Source organism: Oryctolagus cuniculus, chromosome 3 (genome assembly GCF_051225735.1).
Source record: "Oryctolagus cuniculus isolate XC-2025 breed Fujian yellow rabbit chromosome 3, ASM5122573v1, whole genome shotgun sequence".
NCBI lineage: Eukaryota > Metazoa > Chordata > Mammalia > Lagomorpha > Leporidae > Oryctolagus > Oryctolagus cuniculus.
This window is the reverse complement of record NC_142869.1, coordinates 6,693,211-6,716,616: the sequence shown is the minus strand read 5'-3', so window position 1 is coordinate 6,716,616 and position 23,406 is coordinate 6,693,211. Positions and strand designations below refer to the sequence as shown.

Genomic DNA, 23,406 nt, shown 5'->3' with positions numbered 1-23,406 from the left:
TACCATACCATACCCTTATAAATTCATCAACATTTCTGTATAAATATCTGTCAAATTGAGTTGCATTGATTTCAGCAGATAAACATAGACACAGACTTTGTAAGGTAGACTGTTATGTTTTAGAACGTGTATTGTTAGCTCAGCCATTTATGTGCACACAGGTATGACTACCATAATGTAATCTGAGAGGTAAAATCAGCATTGTAGAAAGAAAAACATGAGATACAGTGAAGGAAAGGTAGCTATATAACTGGCTAGGAATATTTAATACATTAAAAAATAGGGTGCTTGGATATGTCTTACTCTATCAGTCCTGTTTCAGAGATCTGAAAATTGTCAAGGCTTCGTCCATTGATACGGATGTCCAGGTCAGTCCTGTTTGGGCTCTTAGAGATCAGAGGAGTTGGAAGTTCAGGAACAGTCTTGTCAAAATTCTCCATCTTGATTTGATATTCACCTTTAGAACCTCGGGTCAGCAAAGATGCAAAACAGTGATGTAGCATGATCTCAGAGGGCAGGTAGGATGTCCTCCGCTGGCATATCTCTCCAGTGCCTTCCTGCATTGCCGAAAGGAATACAACCAGCTCAAAATGGGGAGGCTTTTCATGCTGGAGCAGAGTGGCCAGAGGACTTGCTGGTGTGATAGAGTGATAGTAGGTGAGTGGAAAGATAAAGAACGGGCATTCTTCAGAACTTATGCCATCAAGGTGAAAGTCCACACTGGTCTGGTAGAGTTCTCCATTTGCTTTTTCCTGATAGAGTACAGCTGAGACCCGGACACTGGTTAAAGGGCTGGGGCGGGTGTTGGCCACTTGGAAGATCAGATTCGGTTTGCCATCCATGTGAGTTACTACTGCGAGGTCAGTAAAGCGAATTGAAAAAGCTCGATTTTTGGGTCGGGCAATCTTCGCCACAAAGGCACCTAAATTAGAAACCATTGAAATTTTTTTAGAATGAATCTTTGAATATGAATACCTTTTCTAATGACCAGGGTATATCAAATGTACACATATCTTGATGCCATGCCATCCAGTGAGTCAAGAATTTAATTTATTGCTTGTTAATTTGGGTAGTCTCATTTGCTTTGGAAGCATTTTTCAGCATACACACACACACACACACACACATATATGTATATATGTATATATATATATATTTCTATTCAAAATCCGTAATTTCAGAATAGATAAATCTGGTTTTGTTACATAAAAATGTAAAACTTTATCCTCTAGATTCTTAGAGTCAAAGAATTGGTCATCTCTATATTTCTGATGACCCTACTCTAAAAAGAAGTAGTAGAAAACAAGTACAGTTAGGCTACTGTCAGACTACCTTAAGTTGAAGTGGAGACTTGATTCAGGGTAGAATGATTTGGGATGGACGAGGAGCAATAGTATAAGTGATATATTGAAGGAACTTGAAACTGATACCAACCTTGTTTTTTCAGGAGGATTCTGGCCCTAAGGTGATTCAGTGTACCTTCCAAGTATGCCCTCCTGTGCTTCAAGCCGTAATGGGGGCCTCTTACCCACATATGTGCCCCAGAGCCTGTTGCTAGGCTGCCGAGGCCTGTGCAGCCCTTATGAATTAAGGTCTAAGTGCTTAAACGTAAAATATACACAAAGGAAACCATATATATTGGAATTTAGTTGAACATTAGGAAATTGTAACTGTTGTGTGTGCTTTATTTAGTGCATTAAATAACGATCTAGTAGTATGTTTAGTACTGTGATTTTGAAGTATTGTAGTTTCTCATGTAAATATCTGTGACTTCTCTTTGTATCAAAGTTACTGGTATTGCTACTGCTATTGTTTTTTGCTGTCTACATTCAGAATTGAAGGAAATGCCAAATTTTAGTAAGAAGTTAGTACAAAAGATGTAAAATTTTTCATTTCTAAGTTCACACAGATACCCTAGATTTTGCCAAAGGCTTCACCCAGGTTAAGAATGCCTGCTGTAGAGGTGAAGTGATGTCTTGCATTCTGTAGAGCCAGGTGGGAGTCCATTGCAGCTTTGACCCAGGTCACCTTTGCTTACCTTCTCAGATTATTACTGGGTCATACATTGAAGCCAGGTTTTCTTTTCTTTTTGCTTTTTTAAATTTTATATGTCACATCAAAAGGGCAGGAACGTTACTTTATTATAGAAGAGAATCTTACTTGTTGCCAGGATTATCAGCCACATTTCACAATTTTTATAGCCATGTTTGCAGTGCATTTTGCCAAGGCTATGCTTATGTAACTTTTCTCGGACATAGTATGTTGACCGTGGTACTCTAGGCTCGCTAGTGCTGAGTAAATGTTGAAAAGATGCACTCAGTAGAAATTTTAGCCCAGTGACAAGGAAGCGTAGTCAGATATCTTTCTTGGGTAGAATGACTGTCAAAATATGCTTTCAAACATATTTATTTACTTACCTAACAATATGATTTGCTTCTTTGAAAAACTTCTCTTAGACTTTTTGTTAATTATTTTGGCATAGGATTTTCTTGCAGGTTCGTGTCACAGTGATGTCTTTTTACAAATAGTATTTCCAATAGATAAAATTCTAGTATTGAGTCAGGTTCCTTAGACAGCTGAATGATTTGTCCCTAGACTTTTTTTCTTTGATCTTAGGTATTACCTTCTAATAGTAAATAAGTTATTTTTTATCAGAATTACTTTTACTGACTTTACCCTTTCCAAAACACTTGCAGTATTTTTTTAAGAATAAAGACAATTACCTGTTATAAACGCCTCTAGCATGAGGCCTAGGAGCATTTGTATGGCAAGTAAGGCGATTGCACTTGGACAGTCACCACTGGGGAACATGGTACCATAGCCAATTGTGAGTTGTGTCTCCAGGGAGAAGGAGAATGCAGCTGTGAAACTGGTGATGTACTTGACACAGATAGTGTGGTTTTCAGGTGGGGCATCATGGTCTAGTTCCAGATCACCATTCATCTCAGCTAGAACATACCAGAGCACTGCAAAGACAAGCCAGTGGACAACAAAAGAAGCAGAAAAGACCAACATCATCCAACGCCAGCGCATGTCCATTAGGATCCCCCAGGCATCTCGAAGATACACGAGGCCTCTCTGAGCACCGTCCATCTGAAGTGTGCTGTGGCCATCCTTGGTGACCATCCTCCGGTGTCTGTGACTTAGGAGAGGAGCAATAACTTTGCAATTACTGTTGTCCATCTCAGGCTATAATTCTCTGAAATCAAGAGTAAATTAGTCAGCTCTGAACTATTTTGCAGTTAATATTTGTGAATTCTGAGACCTCCCTCTCTTTCTGCTTGCTTGGCAGAGCTTCTCTGAGTGTAACTCAGGCGGGGTTTCCCAGTTTGCTCTCTCCTCTTTACACAGGGACATGGGGTGACTAAGTCATGTATTCTGCTAGCTGGGATGTGTTACCTTAGAATTGGTCTTTTGTTGCTTCCTTGAATGACTGTTGAAATCTTGTTTGACATTTTAACATTGTCTGAGTACATTTTAGAATTCATTAGAGTGGGGCCGTGATTTCTACCTGTTTGACATTTTTCATATCTTCTTGCACAAGCTTAAGCATCAGGTATTGATTTGACCACATATTATTTATGTAATAGTTTTTCATAATTTGTAATTGTGAATAATCCATAATTAAAAAGCGAAACTTTAACTATATAATTGTTCTATGTAAAGACATGGAAATCACTTGGGAGCTTAGTCTTAAACTACCTGCTAACCTTTTGAAGCCAGACTTAACACTAGAGCAAGACTCATTTGCAGTAAGGTTTTAGAGATCCACAATTCTTTTTATTTATTTGAAAGGTGCATGCACACACACAGACACACACGCAGGCACACAGATAACACACTGACAGAGATCATCCATCTGCTGGTTCACTCCCTAAATGGGGCTAGATCAGGCTGGAGCCAGGGGTGCTGCATTTACTCCAGGTCTCCCATGTGGGTGGCAGGGACTCACGTACTTGAACCATCACCTGTTGCCTCCCAGAATGCAAATCAACAGGAAGCTAGAATTAGAGCCAGAACTTGAGTCCAGGCACTCTGATATGGGATGCAAGGGCCCCAGGGGTGTCTTAACCACTGCACCAGTTACCCCTTTAAGATCCACAACTCAGATTCATACTTTATGATTAGCCTGTTCAGGGTTTTTACGATTAAGCTTTACTGTTTTTGTCACTTTGTGAACATTTTATAGATTCTTTCTGCCCTAATAGATCACTTTATTAACATTCCAGGCTCTGATTAGATTATGGGTTTGGGGATGAGCTGTTCCCTTGGCAAAATAAGAAATTCCAGGTAGACATTTTAGATAATGTTAGTTTTGAAAGCAAGTAAACCAGAAAAAGCTTTTAAGAGTTGAATGAACTAAAATGATCAGTTAGGAATCAAATGGCAGTTTTGATAAAAGATAGGTAGCATAATTTTCTGCTATAAACAGTTTTCATCAGTGGTTCTGCTTTTCTTTGTGTAGTGAATAGAAACAATGTGTGCTTCCCTGTGGCCGTCCTTGCATGTGACAGGCCATCTAAGACTTTTCTATGAGGCTGCCAGGAACAAAATGGGATGTGGCTTTGCTTCCCTGGAGTGCTCTCTTTGCTATGGTCCAGTACTACGAGGAATTTGCATTTGACTCCTCTCCTTGCCTCTTCCTTCAGAAGTAGACACCCTTGGAGTGCTGTATACCTACTTCTTGCCTTTTAAATGGTACTTAAGAAGGCACGTTGAGGGGCCGGGGCTGTGGTGCAGTGGGTTAAAGCCCTGGCCCGAAGCGCCAGCATCCCATATGGGCGCCAGTTCTAGTCCTGGCTGCTCCTCTTGCAATCCAGCTCTCTGCTATTGCCTGGGAAAGCTGTAGAAGATGGCCAAGTCCTTGGGCCCCTGCACCTGCATGGGAGACCTGGAAGAAGCTCCTGGCTCATAGGCATTGTGCTGCGCTCTTTCAGGCTGTATCATCTCTATAATTCTTTGCTTCTCAGCAAGAGAGACATCGTTGTTCCTGTTTTTCAGATGAGGTCACTGCGGCTCTGACAGATGAAAGAAGTGTACACAGAGGGTGGGGAGACTCTGGATTTTGGGGGTTATTACCCAAGTCTAGCTGACTCACATTAAGCTATTTCTTCTTTTTACCACAAGAAGATGTTGTCTATTCAGATCTGGTGAAATAAAATCTTTCCCAAGGTGATTGATGACTGCCTTCTAAAGATAGTCTTTGACAGGTTTTTAATACCTGCAGATCTTTTCTTTGCCCCTGTAACTATCTTCAGTATTGATCTTAAGTCACTTATTTATTTATTTATATTTATTTTTTTATTTATTTGAACATCAGTTACACAGAGAGAGGAGAAGCAGAGAGAGAAAAAGAGGTATTCCTTCCGATGGTTCACTCCCCAGTTGGCCACAGCGGCTGGAACTGCGCCAATTTGAAGCAAGGAGCCAGGAGCTAGGAGCTTCTTCTGGATTTCCCATGTGGGTGCAGGGGCCCAAGGACTTGGGCCATCTTCTTCTGCTTTCCCAGGCCATAGCAGAGAGCTGGATTGGAAGTGGAGCAGCTGGGTCTCGAACCAGCACCCATATGGGATGCTGGTGCTTCAGGCCAGGGCATTAATCCCCTGCGCCATAGCACTGGCCCCAAATCACTCTTAACTTTAGACATGATTTTTACAGATACAGTTATTATGTGTCAGGAATCATTCTATACACTTTGCCTTCAGTCACGTGAAGCTGAAAGGCAATAGCTGGCACAGAGTAAGCATTCAGTGAGTATTAGTTGCTTAAATGTAGTTAATACAGTTCTTTACTAAGTTTCACAGTAATAGGTACTACAGTTATTGCCATTTTATGGATAATAAAACTGAGGGTGGCCGGCACTGTGGCGCAGTGGGTTAATGCCCTAGCCTGAAGTGCCAGCATCCCATATGGGCGCCAGTTCGAGACCCGGCTGCTCCACTTCCAGTCCAACTCTCTGCTGTGGCCTGGGACAGCAGTGGAAAATGGACAAGTCCTTGGGCCCCTGCACCCGCGTGGGAGACTTGGAAGAAGCTCCTGGCTCCTGGCTTCAGATCGGTGCAGCTCTGGCTGTTGCAGCCAACTAGGGAGTGAACCAGCGGATGGAAGACCTCTCTCCCTCCCTCCCTCCCTCCCTCCCTCGCTCCCTCCCTCCCACTCTGCCTCTCCTCTCTGTGTAACTCTGACTTGCAAATAAGTAAATAACTCTTAAAAAAAACACCAAAAAACCTGAGGCGTAGTAAGTTAACCTAAGATGGCAGAAGTATGAACTCAGTGTCCAGAGTTAGTGCTAGATTACCTCAGAAAGAGACACTGGACTCTGGTTAGCCTCTGTGAGTCACGTTATGTTCTCTCTGACCAGTTTTATTGAAGAGGTGCTACAGAGTATTTGTTCTTCAGGAATGCTTTTTAGGTTCTGACCTGTGATTTGTAGTGAGAAATAGGTTTTCAGTGAAAGACATCCTTGAAGACTTATTAGACGTTATTAGACCCTCTAGTGGTGGTATGCAGACTAATAAAATTAAATTGTGGACAGATCTTAGGTAGCATTGCTAAACTTATATTTTCCAAATGACAAGACAATTAGAAAACATACTGTCATGCTTTTGTAAGAGAAGATTTTGACGCTTGATGAGGAAAAAGAATATGACAGCGAAAGTCTAGTTGAGAGCTCTCAGGAAGCTGTGTGCACAGCTCTGTTGTCTCATCGTTTCTCGCCTCCTGCCTACGTGAAATGGCTCTTCCAGCCTGGACACTGGTGTGTTCCAGTTGTGGAGCCACTGTCCTGTCCCACTCGGTGATTAGTGTCTCACAGACACTCAGGATAGAAAAAGCCACGTGCTGTTTGCTTAGGAAATTCTAAAATTACCTGGAGAGACAAGCTTTCTATATATATTACAGCTAACAAAGATTAATGATTCTTACTTGGATCCTTTCAGGATTGTTCTTGCTAGCTCCAGCTTCTATAACACTCCTGCTTGAGGCTCTGTACAGTTTCATTCCTTTCCCCTGGCAGCCAAGTTCACAGAAAAACCTGTGACCAGGGCAGTCAGAAGGTGAGCATCGAAGCCGTGCAGCAGTGTTTTTGTTACGTGGGTCTTTGCTGCGTCCTGTTTGGATGATGATGGCAAGTGGAGTGGTCGAGAGAAGTAATGTTGTGATCCCCATTTAACAGGTTAGCCTAAGTGAGTATCCTCCGGACACCAGTCATTGTGGTTTAGTATAGCGGATATAAGATGGAGATGCCTCTGCTGATAACATGGCCGTATCATTCTGGACAGACTACCCTTGGCTAGGCATTTGTAGATTAAAACAGAGGAAAACAATAAAGAGCGAATTAAGTAATATTAGCATGCCCTTAAAGTGCTACGAGTTTGTAAACTTATTTCCAGTTTCAGGTTTCTCTCATGATTTCTTTTTTCTACATAATTTGATGTCTGTCTGCTTGTTTGGGTTTAAAAAACTTATATTGTTGCCTGATATATATAGGATTTTCTTTCCATCAAATTTAAAAGTGTGATGGGGGCATTATGTTCATGCTATTATATTTCCAAGTAATTTTCAGGTCTCCACAGGCACATGAGTACGTTCTGAGTTTATTTGTCCTGGTTTCTGTTTATATGGTTCTCATCATCTGATCCCAGTAGAAAGTAGAATTGGATTATTGGAAAGGTTTGCCTGTTATCTCTGTGTGTGGGCTGTGTAATATTTGACAATTTATAAATTGTTTACTGGAAAAAATAGTACTTATTACAGAAATGATAATTTGGCAGTTTCATTGGTCATCAAAATAATGAATCCATTCTACTCATTAGGTTGTAGCACATAAAAAATTCATGTTATTCTTTTGCCATGTTTTAAAATAGTAGTGTAGCTCATACTAAACTTTTAAAATACAGGCTGTATTTACCAATGTTAAATAAATCCAGTATTATATGTATTTGTCATATCTGGCATACACACCTTACTTGATTGAGAGTCTTGCAGTCATCTCTCCTGCCCACTATAATTGGGACAAGCAACTTGAATTCTGTCCCTATTATATAAGCTCAGATCCTTTCATATTTTAATTTCTTATTTGCAGAAACCTTGACTAATTTCAGTAATAATTCCATGCTTAAGCAAAAAAAAAAAAAAAAAGTTTAAAATAATGATACTTAGCACATTTTTTTCATAGATTAAAAAAATAAAAGCCAAGTGATTTGTTCTTTTGGCATTTGTTTCCATATGCTCATTTTGAGTTTCTTTATTCCCTTTCAAAAGAAAATAACACTTGAAAAAAAAAGCCACTGAACTTTTCCTAGGGCCTTTCTCCTTTACTCATTTGTATTTTATCATGGAAAATTAATATATATTTACTGAAATGATTGAAAAAATTTCCAGTAGTGCTTTTAGTAGGGTATTATTCCATTTTTTAAATTTATGGAAAAAAAAAACAAAGAACCTTCATGAATGACCCTATAGAAGATGTGTTTGCTTTAAAGATAGACTGGAAGTAATCCAGCTCTGTCCCTGTATGACAGTCGCCTTCTTTGCCTGTCGCGCTCGAGGAGAGAAGTAGGAATGAGTGATAGTCGTGTACTCACCGGTTCCTTGGCGGGGGCCGCCTGTGCACCGAGGCAGGTCTGGAGGAGACTTGCAGAGTCTGTCTTTTGATCAGGTAACTGTAATCTACACGTCCAGTTTGTAGGTTTTCTTCTTGGACTGGCGTTACAGCTTACATTCCTCTGTTTATAATGTCGTGGGGCTGGTTTCCGCTGAAGCTGATGTGATTGGTCACATAGTCTGCAGGGGGGCCAGTTAGCTCTGATCATGTGGAAAAGAATGCTGGTTTGTTAGGAGGTCTTTCTTCACCCAACACAGACCTTAACAGCTCTGGAGAAAGCCTCCAGAACTGATTTGGAGAAGGAGTGCATTTTTTCTCTCTAATCAGGACCGGTTTTCAGTAAGTTTGCATAATCTTACTTAAGAGTTTATTTGAAAGTTCAAAGGGATAAAATTCCCTGCAAGATTTCCTTTCAGCGGTCTTTCCTTATATAGCATGTTGAAGTGTGAGATACTCCCTTTTACTAATCTTCTTTTCCATCATTTCTTTGGGAAGATTTATTTGTCATAAATTGATGATTTTTCTAATTTGCTTTTCATATCCTATCTCATCAAAATGGCTACCATTAGTTCCAGAACTAGTAATGTCGGCAGTCGAGTTACCTCAAGTCCCTCTTTTTTTGTCAAGGAAAGACTTTTTGAAAAGATTGTAACCAATGACTTTGAATATAAAGAAAATTAATGGTTAACTACAACTCACTAGGGGAGGCGTTGTGGCCCAGTGGATGCGGCCTCAGCTTGGGACACCTGCATCCCTATCATAGCACCTGGTTTCCGTCCTGGCTGCTCCGCTTCTGATCCAGCTTTCTGCCAGTGCGCTTCCTGCAAGACCACAGATCATGGTCCAAGTACTTGGGTTTGTGCCACCCACGTGGGAGACTGAGATGGGGCTCCTGGCTCCTGGCTTCAGCCTGGCATAGCCCTGGCTGTTGTAAGCTGTTTGGAGAGTGAACCAGCGGGTGGAAATTCACTCTGTCACTTTGGCTTTCAATTAAAATAGATCTTAAAATGCACACGCACACCCGTGAATGAACAGAAGAGCTTTCTTTAGGCTTTCCTTAGTGATGTTTAGAGGCAGTTCCCTGATCAGTGTCTTGCAGTAAAGCCGAGTGTTGAGGGTATATAACATTTAATTCAATAGTGAAATAGTGTCTGGTTGGAAAATATCTATGGTCCAGCTTGTAGCCATGTTAAAATGAACTGTGGTATGGCTTTGTTTGATGCCTTAGTGAGCAGTACTTTTCTCCCTCTCTGTTAGCTGCTGATTTTAAAACTTTGATCAAATGGCACATGTAAGAGGATCTGAGAAACAAAGGCTGTTATTGTTCAAAGTAAAATCATGGACGGCTTGCTGGGAAAATTATTAATGTAGATCAATATAATGCTGCTTAGAAAGGGAAATCCGCCTTTGTAGATTCCTCTCCTTCCCCCTGCAATTTAAAAAATACATTAATTCCTTCTTTGTCTTATTAATGCCACACATTTCAATACAAGTTCAGACACAGCACTGGAAATTTTGACCTTCAAAACTAGGGAAGGTAAAAGCATAAAAGAGGGACTGGTGTGTCGCTTATGCCTTGTGTGTACTAGCAAGAGTTACACTTTACATCAATTCCCTGATGGCTGCTTGTGGAGCAAAATAAAACAACAGAAATACTACAGCAACTATAGTGTGCCACTGCCTTCCAGAAAGAAGCACTTGAGTATATCAGCTATGTTTCTTGACATTGTAGTAGGCAAGATAGTAAAGGATTTTATGTAGCAAATTTAGAAACCTCTTTCCATATTGTAGTCCATTTCAGAATACATTGAGATAAAAATGATTTGGCAAAAGTGATCATCAAGAAATATCTCGAGTGAAGAGGCTTTGTGATTTCTGCAGTTTGAAAGTCACTGCAGAGGATTTCTGATGGCTGTGTGTGTTGTTAGCCAGCTGTGGAGTGTCCACTCAGAATCATAGCACACCCGTGATGACAGCCAGAGCATTGAAACCCCTTTGTGGCTGAGATCGCCACATTAGCCTGATGGACATTAATCTTGGCACAGATGATTTGCCAGATTCACTGTGTAACACGTTGCCCCTCCCATCTAAATAGAATTTATGATTTCTGCCCTGGGTATTTCACAATACAGTGATTATAGGTAGCTTTAAAACATCTCTTCTATGATGGCTATAATACTAGATACTGTGCATTGATTAATAATTTTTTTACTCAAAATTATGATTAAGCACGATGTCAAAACCAGGTAAATTCTTTTTTTAAAAAAGATTTATTTATTTATTTATTTGAAAGTCAGAGTTACCCAGAGAGAGGAGAGGCAGAGAGAGAGGTCTTCCATCCTATGGTTCACTTCCCAATTGGCTGCAATGGCCAAAACTGCGCCCATCTGAAGCCGTGAGCCAGGAGATTCTTCTGGGTCTCCCAGGCGGGTGCAGGGGCTCAAGGACTTGGGCCATCTTTTATTGCTTTCCCAGGCCATAGCAGAGAGTTGGACTGGAAGTGGAGCAGTCGGGACTCGAACTGGCGCCCATATGGGATGCCAGCACTTCAGGTCAGGGCGTTACACTGCGCCACAGCGCTGACCCCTCTTTTTTTTTTTTTTTTAATCCAATTCTCTGTCCCCGAGGGTGTTTGATTTTCTTTTTGGCTCATGTAATCCAGTATATAAACCACAAACATACCACACTGTTCTTGAAAACAATAAAACCTTCGTTGGAGTGCAGTGTCTTGCCTGTGTATGTCGGTAATCTACCATTAAAACGTTAGCCCTGGCCTCCTCGTTCTTTTTAGGTAGGGTACTTACTTAGCTTTCTTTTCACTCTCTCTGCACTTTGGCATCTTCAAGCCCAGTTGCTGATTGGTCTCCCCAGAGACTTCAGGCAGCTTCTGGGTGTGTCCCAGCAGACGGTAAGCATTCGGGCTGTATGACTATGGGGCGTATCCCAACTTGCTGCAACCTCCCCAGGCTGCCTCCCACCAGGAACTGCTATGTTTTCAGGACCTGTGTTAACCTGTGGAGCAGGGTATTATCCATTGGGGGTTAGTTATGCAGGGAGAAAAGTTGAAAATCTCTGGATATAGAGTATACCCTACTCTATCCTAGCCCACCCTGAGTTTTGCTTATAAGAAATTGGAGGAAGAAAATATCGATGCTTAAGTGGATTCTCTTTCACAGTTTTCTTTGGTGTTAGAAAATATTTTAGTGTTGATCAGATATATTTCTGAATAGAGGACTACAGAGTGACTTGTTAGAAAAGTTTGCAAATAAACAAGCTTCAAAGTCTGTCCCATAATTCCACTTCTGCTTTTGGAGGTTGGGCACTTGTAAGCTCCAAGTCTCACAGCTGTAGATTTTGTTGGCTGAATGCCTCTTTGCTCCATCTGAAGTTTTCCATAAACACCATTTTTGGCTGTGAGTCAATCATGCACACAGGTGCCCTTTTACTGCTCTTTCTCCTTAGGAAGTCCACTCAGTTAGACTAGGCAAAACTAAACACAGCATTTTAATTGAATTTTTAAAAGAACCTTATTTAGACTTAATACATTAAGAAAGGAACAATCAAGTATTTATTGTCCTTGGGGAACTTGTTTATATACCTAGTACTACATACATATTTAGCACTTTTTATCCTTAAGTCACTGATATTGTAAGAACATAAAATATATAACATTGGTAGTATAGTTGCCTTATAAAATTGTTATGTTTGGGGCCAGCACTGTGGCATAACAGGTTAAGCCACCTCCTGCAGTGCAGGCATCCCATATGGGCACTGGTTAGAGTCCCAGCTGCTCCACTTTGGATCCAGCTCTTTGCTATGCCCTGGGAAAGCAGTAGTAGTTGGCCCAAGTCCTTGGGCCCCTGCACCTAGGTGGGAGACTGGAAGAAGCTCCTGGCTCCTGCCCTCGGATCAGCACAGCTTCGTCCTTTGTGGCTAATTGGGAAGTGAACCATCGGATGAAGACTCTCTCTCTCTCTCTCTCTGCCTCTCTGTAACTCTGCCTTTCAAATAAATAAATAAATCTTTTTTAAAAAATTTGGCCAGCGCCGTAGCTCACTAGGCTATTCCTGCGCCTTGCGGCACCGGCACACCGGGTTCTAGTCCCGGTTGGGGTGCCGGATTCTGTCCTGGTTGCCCCTCTTCCAGGCCAGCTCTCTGCTGTGGCCCGGGAGTGCAGTGGAGGATGGCCCAAGTGCTTGGGCCCCTGCACCCACATGGGAGACCAGGTTAAGTACCTGGCTCCTGCCATCGGATCAGTGCGGTGTGCCGGCCTCAGCGCGCCAGCCGCAGCGCGCCAGCTGCAGCGGCCATTGGAGGGTGAACCAATGGCAAAGGAAGACCTTCCTCTCTGTCTCTCTCTCTCACTGTCCACTCTGCCTGTCAAAAAAAAAAATTTTTTTTTAAATTATTGTTATATTTGGTTCACTCCCCAAATGGCTGTAGTGGCTGGAGCTGCGCCGATCCGAAGCCAGGAGCCAGGAACTTCTGGGTCTCCCACATGGGTGCAGGGGCCCAAGCGTCTTTTGCTGCTTTCCCAGGTCATAGCAGAGAGCTGGATCGGAAGTGGAGCAGCCGAGACTTGAACCGGCGCCCATATGGGATGCTGGCCCTTCAGGCCAGGGCGTTAACCTGCTGTGCTACAGCACCGGCCCCATAAATAAATCTTTTTAAAAAATTGTTATGTTTGCTGTATTGAATAGAAACAAATACATTTAAGATTTATGTTCATCTTTGGAATGTCAAAGACACTTATAAAACTAATGAAAGCCTCAGGCCTTTTTCTCTGAAGAAAGGGAAAGGAGCTGCCCAGCTCAAAATGTGATTTTTTTTTTAAGATTTATTTATTTTGATTTGAAAGTCACAGTTACAGAGAGAGAGGAGAGGCAGAGATAGAGAGAGAGGAGTCTTGCATCCGCTGGTTCACTTCCCAATTAGTTGCAACGGCCAGAGGTGCGCCTATCCAGAGCCAGGAGCTTCTTCTGGGTCTCCCAAGTGGGTGCAGGGGCCCAAGGACTTGGACCATCTTCTGCTGCTTTCCCAGGCCATAGCAGAGAGCTGGATTGGAAGTGGAGCAGCTGGGTCTTGAACTGGCGTCCATATGGGATGCCAGCGCTTCAGGCCAGGGCGTTAACCTATTGTGCCACAGCACTGGCCCCTCAAAATGTGATTCTAGTTCAAGAATTTACAGCTGTGGGCTCGTTTACTGATTGTAGTTTGTGAACACTTAATTCAGGCATGAATATGTAAATTACTTATTAGTTTTGCTTTAAAATCTTCTTGTTTATACATTAATTTGTTAAGGTTTCAAAAAGAAGTTGAGTGAAATATTTGGTTATTCAACTTTGTCATGGTGTTAATGTAACAGGAGGGACAAAATTTTGATTCTGAATGCTAAGAATGCTAAGAAAGGCTGTGTGGGATCCCGCACTCGTTAGCCAGGGTCACTGTGGAATACTGGAATTTTTATTTATTTATTTAAAAAGTTTTATTTAAAGGTGGAGTGACAGAGAGAGAGGGAAAGACAGATCTTCCGTCTGCTGGCTGGTTTCGCAAATGCTCACAACAGCCAGGATTGGACCAAGCTGAAGTCAGGAATCAGGAACGCCATTTGTGTCTCCTGTGTGGGTAGCAGGAGCTCAAGGATTTCCTCATTTCCCAGGCACATAAGCAGGAAGCTGGATCAGAAGTGGAGTTGGGACTGTCATGATCCAGGCATGCTGGTGTGGGATGTGAGCATCCCACATGGCAACTTAACCTACTGCAGCATGAAGCCTGCCTCAAATAATGGGATTTTTAGACTTGAAAGGAATATTAGATACCATCTTCTAAATTGCCCTTAAATGGCTTATGATGAATGTTTACAGCTTATTAAAAATTACATTACGAATACACCTGTGTATTATTTATTTGAAAGGCAAACTTGGAGGGAGTGGCTTAGGGAGGGGGAAAGAAACAGACATCTTCATCCTCTATCTCACTTCCCAAATGGTCTCAGTGGCCTGGGCTAGGTCAGCCTGAAGCCAGGAACCTGGAACTCCATTCCAGTATCCACATGGATACAGGTGGCCCAAGCACTTGAACCATCATCTGCTGCCCTCCCAAAAGCAGTGTCAGGCAGCTGGGTCAGAATTGGAGCAGCCAGGATTAGAGTCGGTGCCCACATGGCGTGCTGACATTGCAGGCAGTGACCGACTTGTGCCACAACACTGGCCCCAGAAATACATACTTGTTTTTTTCTCTCTCTCTTTTTTTTTTTTTTTTTTTTTTTGACAGGCAGAGTGGACAGTGAGAGAGAGAGACAGAGAGAAAGGTCTTCCTTTGCCGTTGGTTCACCCTCCAATGGCCGCCGCGGCCGGCGCGCTGCGGCCGGCGCACCGCGCTGATCCGATGGCAGGAGCCAGGAGCCAGGTGCTTTTCCTGGTCTCCCATGGGGTGCAGGGCCCAAGCACCTGGGCCATCCTCCACTGCACTCCCTGGCCACAGCAGAGGGCTGGCCTGGAAGAGGGGCAACCGGGACAGAATCCGGCGCCCCAACCGGGACTAGAACCCGGTGTGCCGGCGCCGCTAGGCGGAGGATTAGCCTAGTGAGCCGCGGCGCCGGCCCATACTTGTTTTTAAACTTAAATTATATAGGGCCGGCGCTGCGGCTCACTAGGCTAATCCTCCACCTTGCGGTGCTGGCACACCGGGTTCTAGTTCCCGTCAGGGCGCCGGATTCTGTCCCGGTTGCCCCTCTTCCAGGCCAGCTCTCTGCTGTGGCCCGGGAGTGCAGTGGAGGATGGCCCAAGTCATTGGGCCCTGCACCCACATGGGAGACCAGGAGAAGCACCTGGCTCCTGCCTTCGGATCAGCGCGATGTGCCAGCCGTGGCGGCCATTGGAGGGTGAACCAACAGCAAAGGAAGACCTTTCTCTCTGTCTCTCTCTCTCACTGTCCACTCTGCCTGTCAAAAAACAAAACAAAACAAAAAAACAAACAAACAACTGTAGGTATTCCATTCCTGACAGGAACAGTTGAGATGATTAGGTTTGACTGAATCTCTTGTGATTATTATGAGGGTCAGATGAGCTCCGTGAATGCATTTGGTCAACTGTGATGTATCAGGTCATCTGTACATATGTATGGATCTGAAGGGCAGGTGCTATGTTCAAGTCTTTGTAATCCTGTGTCTCCATAATTGTGTTTGTTTATAGAAGAGACTGTCATATTAGTGTTGGCTAGAGGTTTGAGTAAACAAGCCAACAAATAATAAAGTAGTACTATTTTATTGAGAAAAGTCGATGGTAGTTAACAAAAGTTGAACCTAGGGGCTGGAGTCAGGACACAGCGGGTTAAGCTACTGCTTGTAATGCTTGCATCCATGTGCGTGCCAGTGTGAGTCCTTGCTGCTCCATGTGCAGTCCAGCTCCCTGCTAAGCACCTGGGCAGAACAGCAGAAGATGGCCCACGTGCTTGGGCCTCTGCCACACATGTTCGAGATCAGATGGAGTTCCAGGCTCCCGCCTTTGACTTGGCCCAGCCTTGGCTATTGTGGCCATTTGGGAAGGGAACCTGTAGTTGGAAGCTCTCTGGCTCTCTCGCTCTAACACTATCTTGGTACTTGGGTTCCTGCCACAAACATGGGAAACCTGGATGGAATTTCAGACTCCTAGTATCCAGCCTGGACTGTTGTGGGAATTTGGTGAGTGAACCACAGTCAGATCGATCTCTCTCATTGTCTTTCTGCCTTTCAAATAAATAAATCAATAAAACATCTTAAAAAAAAAAAAAAAAGATGGGGCCAGTGTTCATGTAACGTGGCTGCTTCACCACACACACACACACACAAACACATTTTCAAAGAAGGAATTGAGTGTTCATCAATTTAGGTAAATAGATTAGAATTCAAGCCAGAATTTCAAACAAATCTAATGTAAATTCTTTTTGGAGCAAGGAATGACATAAAAGTCATTCAGACATTTTACGTGGTCTGTTTTCCAACAGTGTGAGAATCACAAGATAGTTTTAAGTAGGAAAGCCAATTTTTTTTTTTGCTATGGCTTTTCTGTTTTTATCTTATTCTGTCTTTTATTCTTTTTTTTTATTCCTAGGTACTAAGATGAAATGTATTTGGAAGACTTGACAGTTAACAAGGTTAAATAAGCTGTTAGGTTAGGGAAGTTACTAAACTACATAAAAAATTCTTTTCATTAGAAATTCAGATTTGAGGCATATTACATTTTGCACCATTTTACAGCTGTTAAGGTAGAGTTGTCAGTATAGCAGCACTTAGTGTCAATGATATGAAAAATGTGAAATACTGTGGGGTTGAATTTGTTTTTGTTTTTTGCTGGGGGTGGAGCAGGTTAACTCTGTCATTTGACCTAGCAATTTCATTCTTGAAATTTTGTTCAGAAATAGTTAAAAAAAAAAAAAAAAACAAAAAGCATGCACACAGATATTTCTAGCCTTATTTTCTATAGCTGGCAAAAGTGAGTTGTACAGTGGATGTGTAGAGAACAGTCTGGTACATCATTCTACAAAGGCAAGATAGAGCTACCGTGTGCCCTCCTGTGTTACCATGAAGACATAAAGTCACAGAGAAGAGTTTGCTGTCACACGAGAATATGAGTAACAAAGTGTAATTATATAAAAAAATATAAAATTATGTGAAAGCCAGTCGCAGATAAATGGATTTCTGTTTTTAAGATTGTGGCATTACTAGTATTTTAATTTTAATACTTTGCAGTTTATGATGTTAGAAAAATAATGATAGCTGGTTTTTGATGAGTTATGTGTTTTGCTGTTAGCACTATTTTGGTTTTTTTTGGTACATGCATTACTTTTTGGAGGCTTGGTGTAGAAGTAGAGGATGAAAATGAGCAGTGCAGTTAGCTCATCCTTCGTGTGGTTACTGCTGTATTTCCGGTCATAGCATTTGTTTGTGACTGAGTAGGTTGAAAATGGCGATTAGTTGTAAATTTGTTTCTCTTTTGTAAGGATAGCTGCCGTTTTCAGTGAGTCCTGTAATGGAAATGGATGGATCTGTCTTACTCTAACACAGGAACCTCCAATAGCCATGGCGTATGTCTGCCTTGAGTCGTCTACGACTTGTCCCTCAGTGTGCTCTACATGGTGAACGTACCAGGAATCACCACTCGAATCCTTTATACGTTCTTTCATAGTGATGTGTGATCTAAGACAGTGCTCTTACATTGTCTTTTTGAGCCTCGTGTTCTTAGTTATAAAATTGTAAAAGCCATATCTAATACTGAAGATTGCTTTGAAGATTAAGACAGATAAGTAAGTGTTCTTACTGTCTGTGACTGTTTAAAAAATTACCCCAAAACTTAGTGGGTGAATGTAACAAATGTTTATTATCTCAGTGTGTGTGGGCCACAAATCTTGGGGTAGCTTAGCCTGGCTGAGTGGTTCTGGCCCAGGTTTTTATGAGGCTGTAGCCATCTCAAGGCTCAGCTGGGCTTGGGTCCACTGTCGCAGTCACTGTGTGCCTGGAGACAAGCCTCAGTTCTCTGTTACGTGAGCTTCTCCACAAGGGCTGTCTCACCACACGGCCTCTGGCTTCCTCAGGAAAGTGTGCAAGGTAGGAGCCTTTGGCTTTTTAAACTTGGCATCAGAAGCTCCACCTCAGCACTGCAGCTGTGTTCTGCCTGATAGGAGCGAGTCACAAAGTCCAGGCCACACCTAAGTGGGAGAGTGACAGAGTCCAGCAGGTCGGGCTTGTTGGAGGCTGCCTGCCACAGTGAGGAAGAAGACAGCATCGCCTCCAATATACTGCACTTGCAATAGAGTGAGATCGGGAACAGCCTAACAACCATATTGGGCAGAAGTGCTGCTCATTGTTGATGTGTATAAAATGGAATATAAGAGGAGGACCAGAAGTTAGAATCTCAGAAATTATCAGAAGCAGTCGCTTTTTTGTTTGTTTGTTTATTTGAAAGAGAGAGAGAGAGGGAGAGACAGAGACAGAGGTCTTCTGTCTGCTGGCTTACTCTCATCAGTGTATGTCGTTTTGGATTTTTCAACTGTTTTCATGTGAGATTCTGTATAATGTTGTGAATAATATGGCAGGGTGTGTGGATGGTGATTAATGAATTTGCACTGTTTGGAGTTACTTGTCCTTTTCAAGTACCAATCTAGTTCACTTTATACCAGACTTTGTTTTATCATTAGTGTAACTCTTGAGACTAAGCTAGAGCTTAGCTTTGAATTCTCTCCAAAAGCCATTTGCTGTGTGAATATATTGCAATAAGCAGTAGAGTTAATGAAAAACTGTAACTCGTAGTCTCTACTTTTGCATTTACAGCCTGGTTTGGAATAAAAGGTTGAAATGTATAGATCTTGTATTTAGGTAGAGTTGTTAGAGGTTGGTTATACAAAGGTGCTTTAAAAAGTTCATTGAAAATTAACAAAATGTATTTTTTTTAAAGATTTATTTATTTACTTGAAAGAGTTAGAGAGAGAGAGAGAGAGAGAGAGAGAGAGAGGTCTTCCATCTGCTGGTTCACTCCCCAGTCCCCAGTTGGCCTCAATGGCTGGAGCAGTGCTGATCTGAAGGCAGGAGCCAGTAACTTCTTCCTGGTCTCCCATGTGGGTGCAAGGGCCCAAGGACTTGGGCCACCTTGTACTGCTTTCCCAAGCGCGTTAGGAGGAAACTGGTTTGGAAGTGAAACATCTGGGTCTCAAACCAGTGCCCATATGTGATGCAGGCGTCAGCTTTACCTGTTATGCTACAATGTTAGCCTCAGAAGTGTGTCTAATATTAAATATGAATATCCACATTTATTTTATTGATACTTCCTGAACATTGAAATGGACACATTGGAGGCTGGCATAGTGGTGTAGTGGATTAAGCCACAGCCTGTGACACTGGCATCCCATATAAGCACTGATTTGAGTTCTGGCTTCTCCTCTTTTGGTTCAGCTCCCTGCTAATGTGCCTGAAAAGGCAACAAAAGATGACCCAAATACTTGAGACCCTGCCATCCATGTGGGAGACTTGAATGGAGTTCAGGCACCTGGCTTCAGTTTGGTCTAGTCCTGGCTGTTGCAGTCATTTGGGGAATTAGCCTGCAGATGAAAGATACCTATGTACACATTTCTGTCTCCCCCTAGTCCCGTCCCTCTCTGTAACTCTGCCTTTCAAATAATTAAATCTTTTTTAATAAAAGAGTTGGACACACGTGGGAAAGCTTGATTGGAGTTGTCAAGTTTCTTTTTCTCTTTATTTTTAAAGATTTTATTTATTTGTTTGAAAGTCAGAGTCTCTTACAGAGAGAGGTCTTCCATCTTATGGTTCGCTCCCCAAATGGCTGCAACAGCCAGAGCTGTGCCAATCCAAAGCCAGGAGCCAGGATCTTCTTCCGGGTCTCCCAGGCAGGTGCAGGGGCCCCAGAACTTGGGCCATCTTCTACTGCTTTCCCAGGCCATAGCAGAGAGCTGGATCGGAAGTGCAGCAGCCGGGTTTCAAACAGACGCCCATGTGGGATGCTGGCGCTTCAGGCCGGGCGTTAACCCAGTGCACCACAGCGCCAGCCCCGTCAGTTTTGTTTTTCAGAGTCTTTACTGATAGAGGCTAATGTTCACTTACCAGGTTTCCTTATTTTCTTCACAGGGAGACCAAATTTTGAAGAAGGTGGACCAACATCTGTGGGGAGAAAGCATGAGTTTATACGGTCAGAGAGTGAAAACTGGCGTATCTTCAGAGAGGAGCAAAATGGTGAAGATGAGGATGGAGGCTGGCGACTAGCTGGGGCCAGGAGAGACGGTGAGAGGTGGCGGCCTCACAGTCCTGGTAAGAATTTTGTGGAATGAAAGCATGGAGGGCCTGAAATAAATGAGTTTGTTGGAAATTCAGTGGAAAAGACAAATTGGTAACAAAAAAGGTTCTATTATTTGTGCATCATTCTCAGTCCTATGACTGGAAAAATGTTTCAACATAAAAATCCTTCACCAGGTCTATTTATCTTGTTTTTCTGGGGTGAATAATATAGTTTAATGGGAAGCACCTGCCACCAACTGCAAAAATGGGAGCGTTTCATGCAGTTTTGTCTAAATCTTAATCTTTTAATCTATTTTTAGTGTTCTTTAAAACTTTTAACTGTGTAATTATACGTTTGGGTTGTGTGTAGCCACCTCTACCCACCCCCTAGGGTATTTTCCCCAAACAAGAAAGGATTTATTCTTTTTTTTTTCCCTTCTGAAATGTGATTTATGCTTATTTCAAGAACAAACTTTAAACCCAGGTCAAAAACATAATCACAAGTCATTCTTTTGTCCCTCTAACTTTAGAAAAAGGAGACAGAATAGTCGTGATTAGTGGTTTTTAAGGGTTTTTTGTTTGACTCTTAAGAATGCTTCAAACTGTTCTTCTTGGACATTAGATATGCTGGTAATTGAAGACACTGGTGCTTTGTGTTAAAGTTCATTTCCTATCAAAGTGCTGATTCTGTGCCTCATGATAATCAGACGCAACCTTAAGCATGCAGCCATCCCCAGTGAATTTTCTATGTAACATTTGCCAGCCATGCACCACAGAAGCTTGCCTTTAATAGAGGAAATTATGATGTAAATAGCTTTCACTTTGTATAATCAAGTTATCAGCAAAGCTGTTAGTTTTTGTCTGAATAAACCTTATCCCAGGCATTTAGAGTATTCTATGGTGTTGTAGGTAGGTGGAAACATAGTAAAATTAATCTTTGAATGCAGTTATGATGTACTTATGCCAACCTGTCATAGCTACCCCTTGGGCAGGTTTTCTGTCATGAGTGGGCATTGTTTACATCACAGAATCTAGGCAGTTCTCATCAGTCTGTGTCCTGGACAACCAAATACTATAGTTCTCTTCAAGGCCTCTGGGTATTTTGTGCTGAGCTTGCCTGTAAGAAGAAGGGTTTGTAGACTGTGTTCCCAGCCAGCATTCAGTGAAGAATGGACAGGATCTGGGCTGAGGGAGAAGAGAAATTCCAGCTGATCAAAAACAAACAAGGTGAATGTTTGTAAGACAGTGTTTCTGAGCCCCGGTCTGATGTTGATTCTATTGAAGAGAGTTACACAAAGAAACATTTTAGAGTAGTTGTCTACCATTGACCCTCCTCCAGCAGCTTGGAATTTGATTATATATTCTCATTTTCCATCTTTTTCAAATCTTTATTTCTCCCTAATAATGACTTGCATATCAGTTTTGTCATAAACTTGACAGCCCTCAAATTTTGGATCCATTTAAAAAATATATTTATTTCAAAGGCAGAGCATCAGAGATGGGAGTGGGATGGTGGTGATAGGGAGATAGATATTTCCATCTACTGGTTCACTCCCAGGTCTGGGCCAGTCTGAAAGGAACTCCATCCTGGTCTTCCACTCTTCCATGGGTGGAAGAGGCCCAAGTTCTGCTACCTTCCCGGGTGCATTGACAGGGAGCTGGATTGGAAGCAGAGTAGTCTGGACTCAAACTGGCACTCCATTGTAGAATGCCAGTGTCATTAGTGGCAGTTTAACCCATGGCACTACAATGCCAGTTTCACCCATATATTTTTAAGACATTTTGGGTATAAATGAAGATATAATGTGTTTGAAAAAACAACTGTAAATGCATTTTTTAAAACCCAGCATATTGATAGTTTAGCTTGATTATAATGATTTTTAACTCTAAAAATATTATCTTTGGGCCAGTGCCGTGGCTCACTAGGCTAATCCTCCACCTTGCTGCGCCCGGCGCGTCCCGCTGATCCGAAGGCAGGAGCCAGGTGCTTCTCCTGGTCTCCCATGTGGGTGCAGGGCCCAAGCACTTGGGCCATCCTCCACTGCACTCCTGGGCCACAGCAGAGAGCTGGCCTGGATGAGGGGCAACCGGGACAGAATCCGGCGCCCCACCAGGACTAGAACCCGGTGTACCGGCGCCTCAGATGGAGGATTAGCCTATTGAGCCGCGGCGCCGGCAGATTATAATTTTTTCTTAGAATTTTGAGAATAATTCTTCAAAGATTTTTTTGGTTTGTTTTTTTTTTGAAAGGCAGAGTTATGGAGGTGAGATGGGAAGATACCAAGATATCTTCCATCTGCTGATTCACTCCCCAAATGGCCGCAATGGCTGAGGTTGGGCCAAGCCAAAGCCAGGAACAAGGAGCTTCGAACTCTTCTCTCTGCATCCCACATGGGTGGCAGGGGCTTAAGTACTTGGGCCATGCTCTGATACTTTCCCAGTCATATGAGCAGTGATTGGAGGTGGAGCATCTGGGACTTGAACATATATTCATACGAGATGCCAACATCGCTTTTCCTGCTGTGCCACAATGCTGGCCCCTTGAGTATAATTATTTACATATAATTACTTTGACTGATTTTATTTTATAACAATGGTGTCCAACTTAGTTCAAATGCAAGGTTTATAAGGCAGTGGTCAGCGTTAATAAGTTGTGGATCTGCCTTAATATACCACATTTAGTTTCATGAATGAAATTTTAACTTATAAGGCAAAAATAAAATTATGGGATACAGTTTTATTAAAGTGCTTTTCGTAGCTGAATACATATGGAGATGTGAGCATTAAAGGCAGCCAAGCACTCACGCGGGAACTGAGTTTAAGAAATACAGTGGGAGGGGAGCGGGGGCCCGGGTGTAGGAAATACAGTGGGAGGGGAGCGGGAGCCCGGGTGTAGGAAATACAGTGGGAGGGGAGCGGGAGCCCGGGCCTGGAAGGGAGGATTCCTTCTTGGTGCACACGCAGGCTGCTCAGACTTGATAGCAGGCAGAGGCTCTGGAGCTCGGCCTTTGCTCACAGACATCCCTTTCGTTGTGTAATG

The 23,406-nt window shown here is 42.6% G+C and overlaps 2 protein-coding genes across 14 annotated transcripts in view; one reads left to right on the top strand and one right to left on the bottom strand.

Annotated features, from left to right (window-relative positions):
• Positions 1 to 23,406, top strand: part of GIGYF2 (GRB10 interacting GYF protein 2) — a 155,596-nt gene that overhangs the window by 74,090 nt on the left and 58,100 nt on the right. For all 12 annotated transcript variants that reach the window (XM_070070041.1, XM_051834185.2, XM_051834184.2 and 9 more), the window contains one exon: positions 20,220 to 20,399. In XM_070070041.1, the coding sequence (XP_069926142.1) occupies positions 20,220 to 20,399 (180 nt within the window). The remainder of the gene's footprint in view (positions 1 to 20,219; positions 20,400 to 23,406) is intronic.
• Positions 113 to 8,733, bottom strand: KCNJ13 (potassium inwardly rectifying channel subfamily J member 13). Of its 2 annotated transcripts, XM_002721434.6 has the most exons (3): positions 8,586 to 8,733; positions 2,724 to 3,199; positions 113 to 922 (listed from the first exon to the last, which is right to left on the bottom strand). In XM_002721434.6, exons 2-3 carry the CDS (start codon positions 3,181 to 3,183, stop codon positions 300 to 302), a joined length of 1,083 nt encoding a protein of 360 aa, XP_002721480.1. In that variant the 5' UTR covers positions 3,184 to 3,199; positions 8,586 to 8,733; the 3' UTR covers positions 113 to 299. The 2 variants fall into 2 exon arrangements, with proteins under 2 accessions (XP_002721480.1, XP_089185847.1); XM_089329721.1 differs by lacking the exon at positions 8,586 to 8,733 and having other exon boundaries at positions 2,724 to 3,318.

Coding starts and splice junctions, on each gene's coding strand:
- KCNJ13 (XM_002721434.6), bottom strand. CDS start 3,183: ATGGACAACAGTAATTGCAAAGTTATTGCTCCTCTCCTAAGTCACAGA. Junction 923..2,723: donor GCTAGAGGCGTTTATAACAG/GTAATTGTCTTT, acceptor TTTCTAATTTAG/GTGCCTTTGTGGCGAAGATT.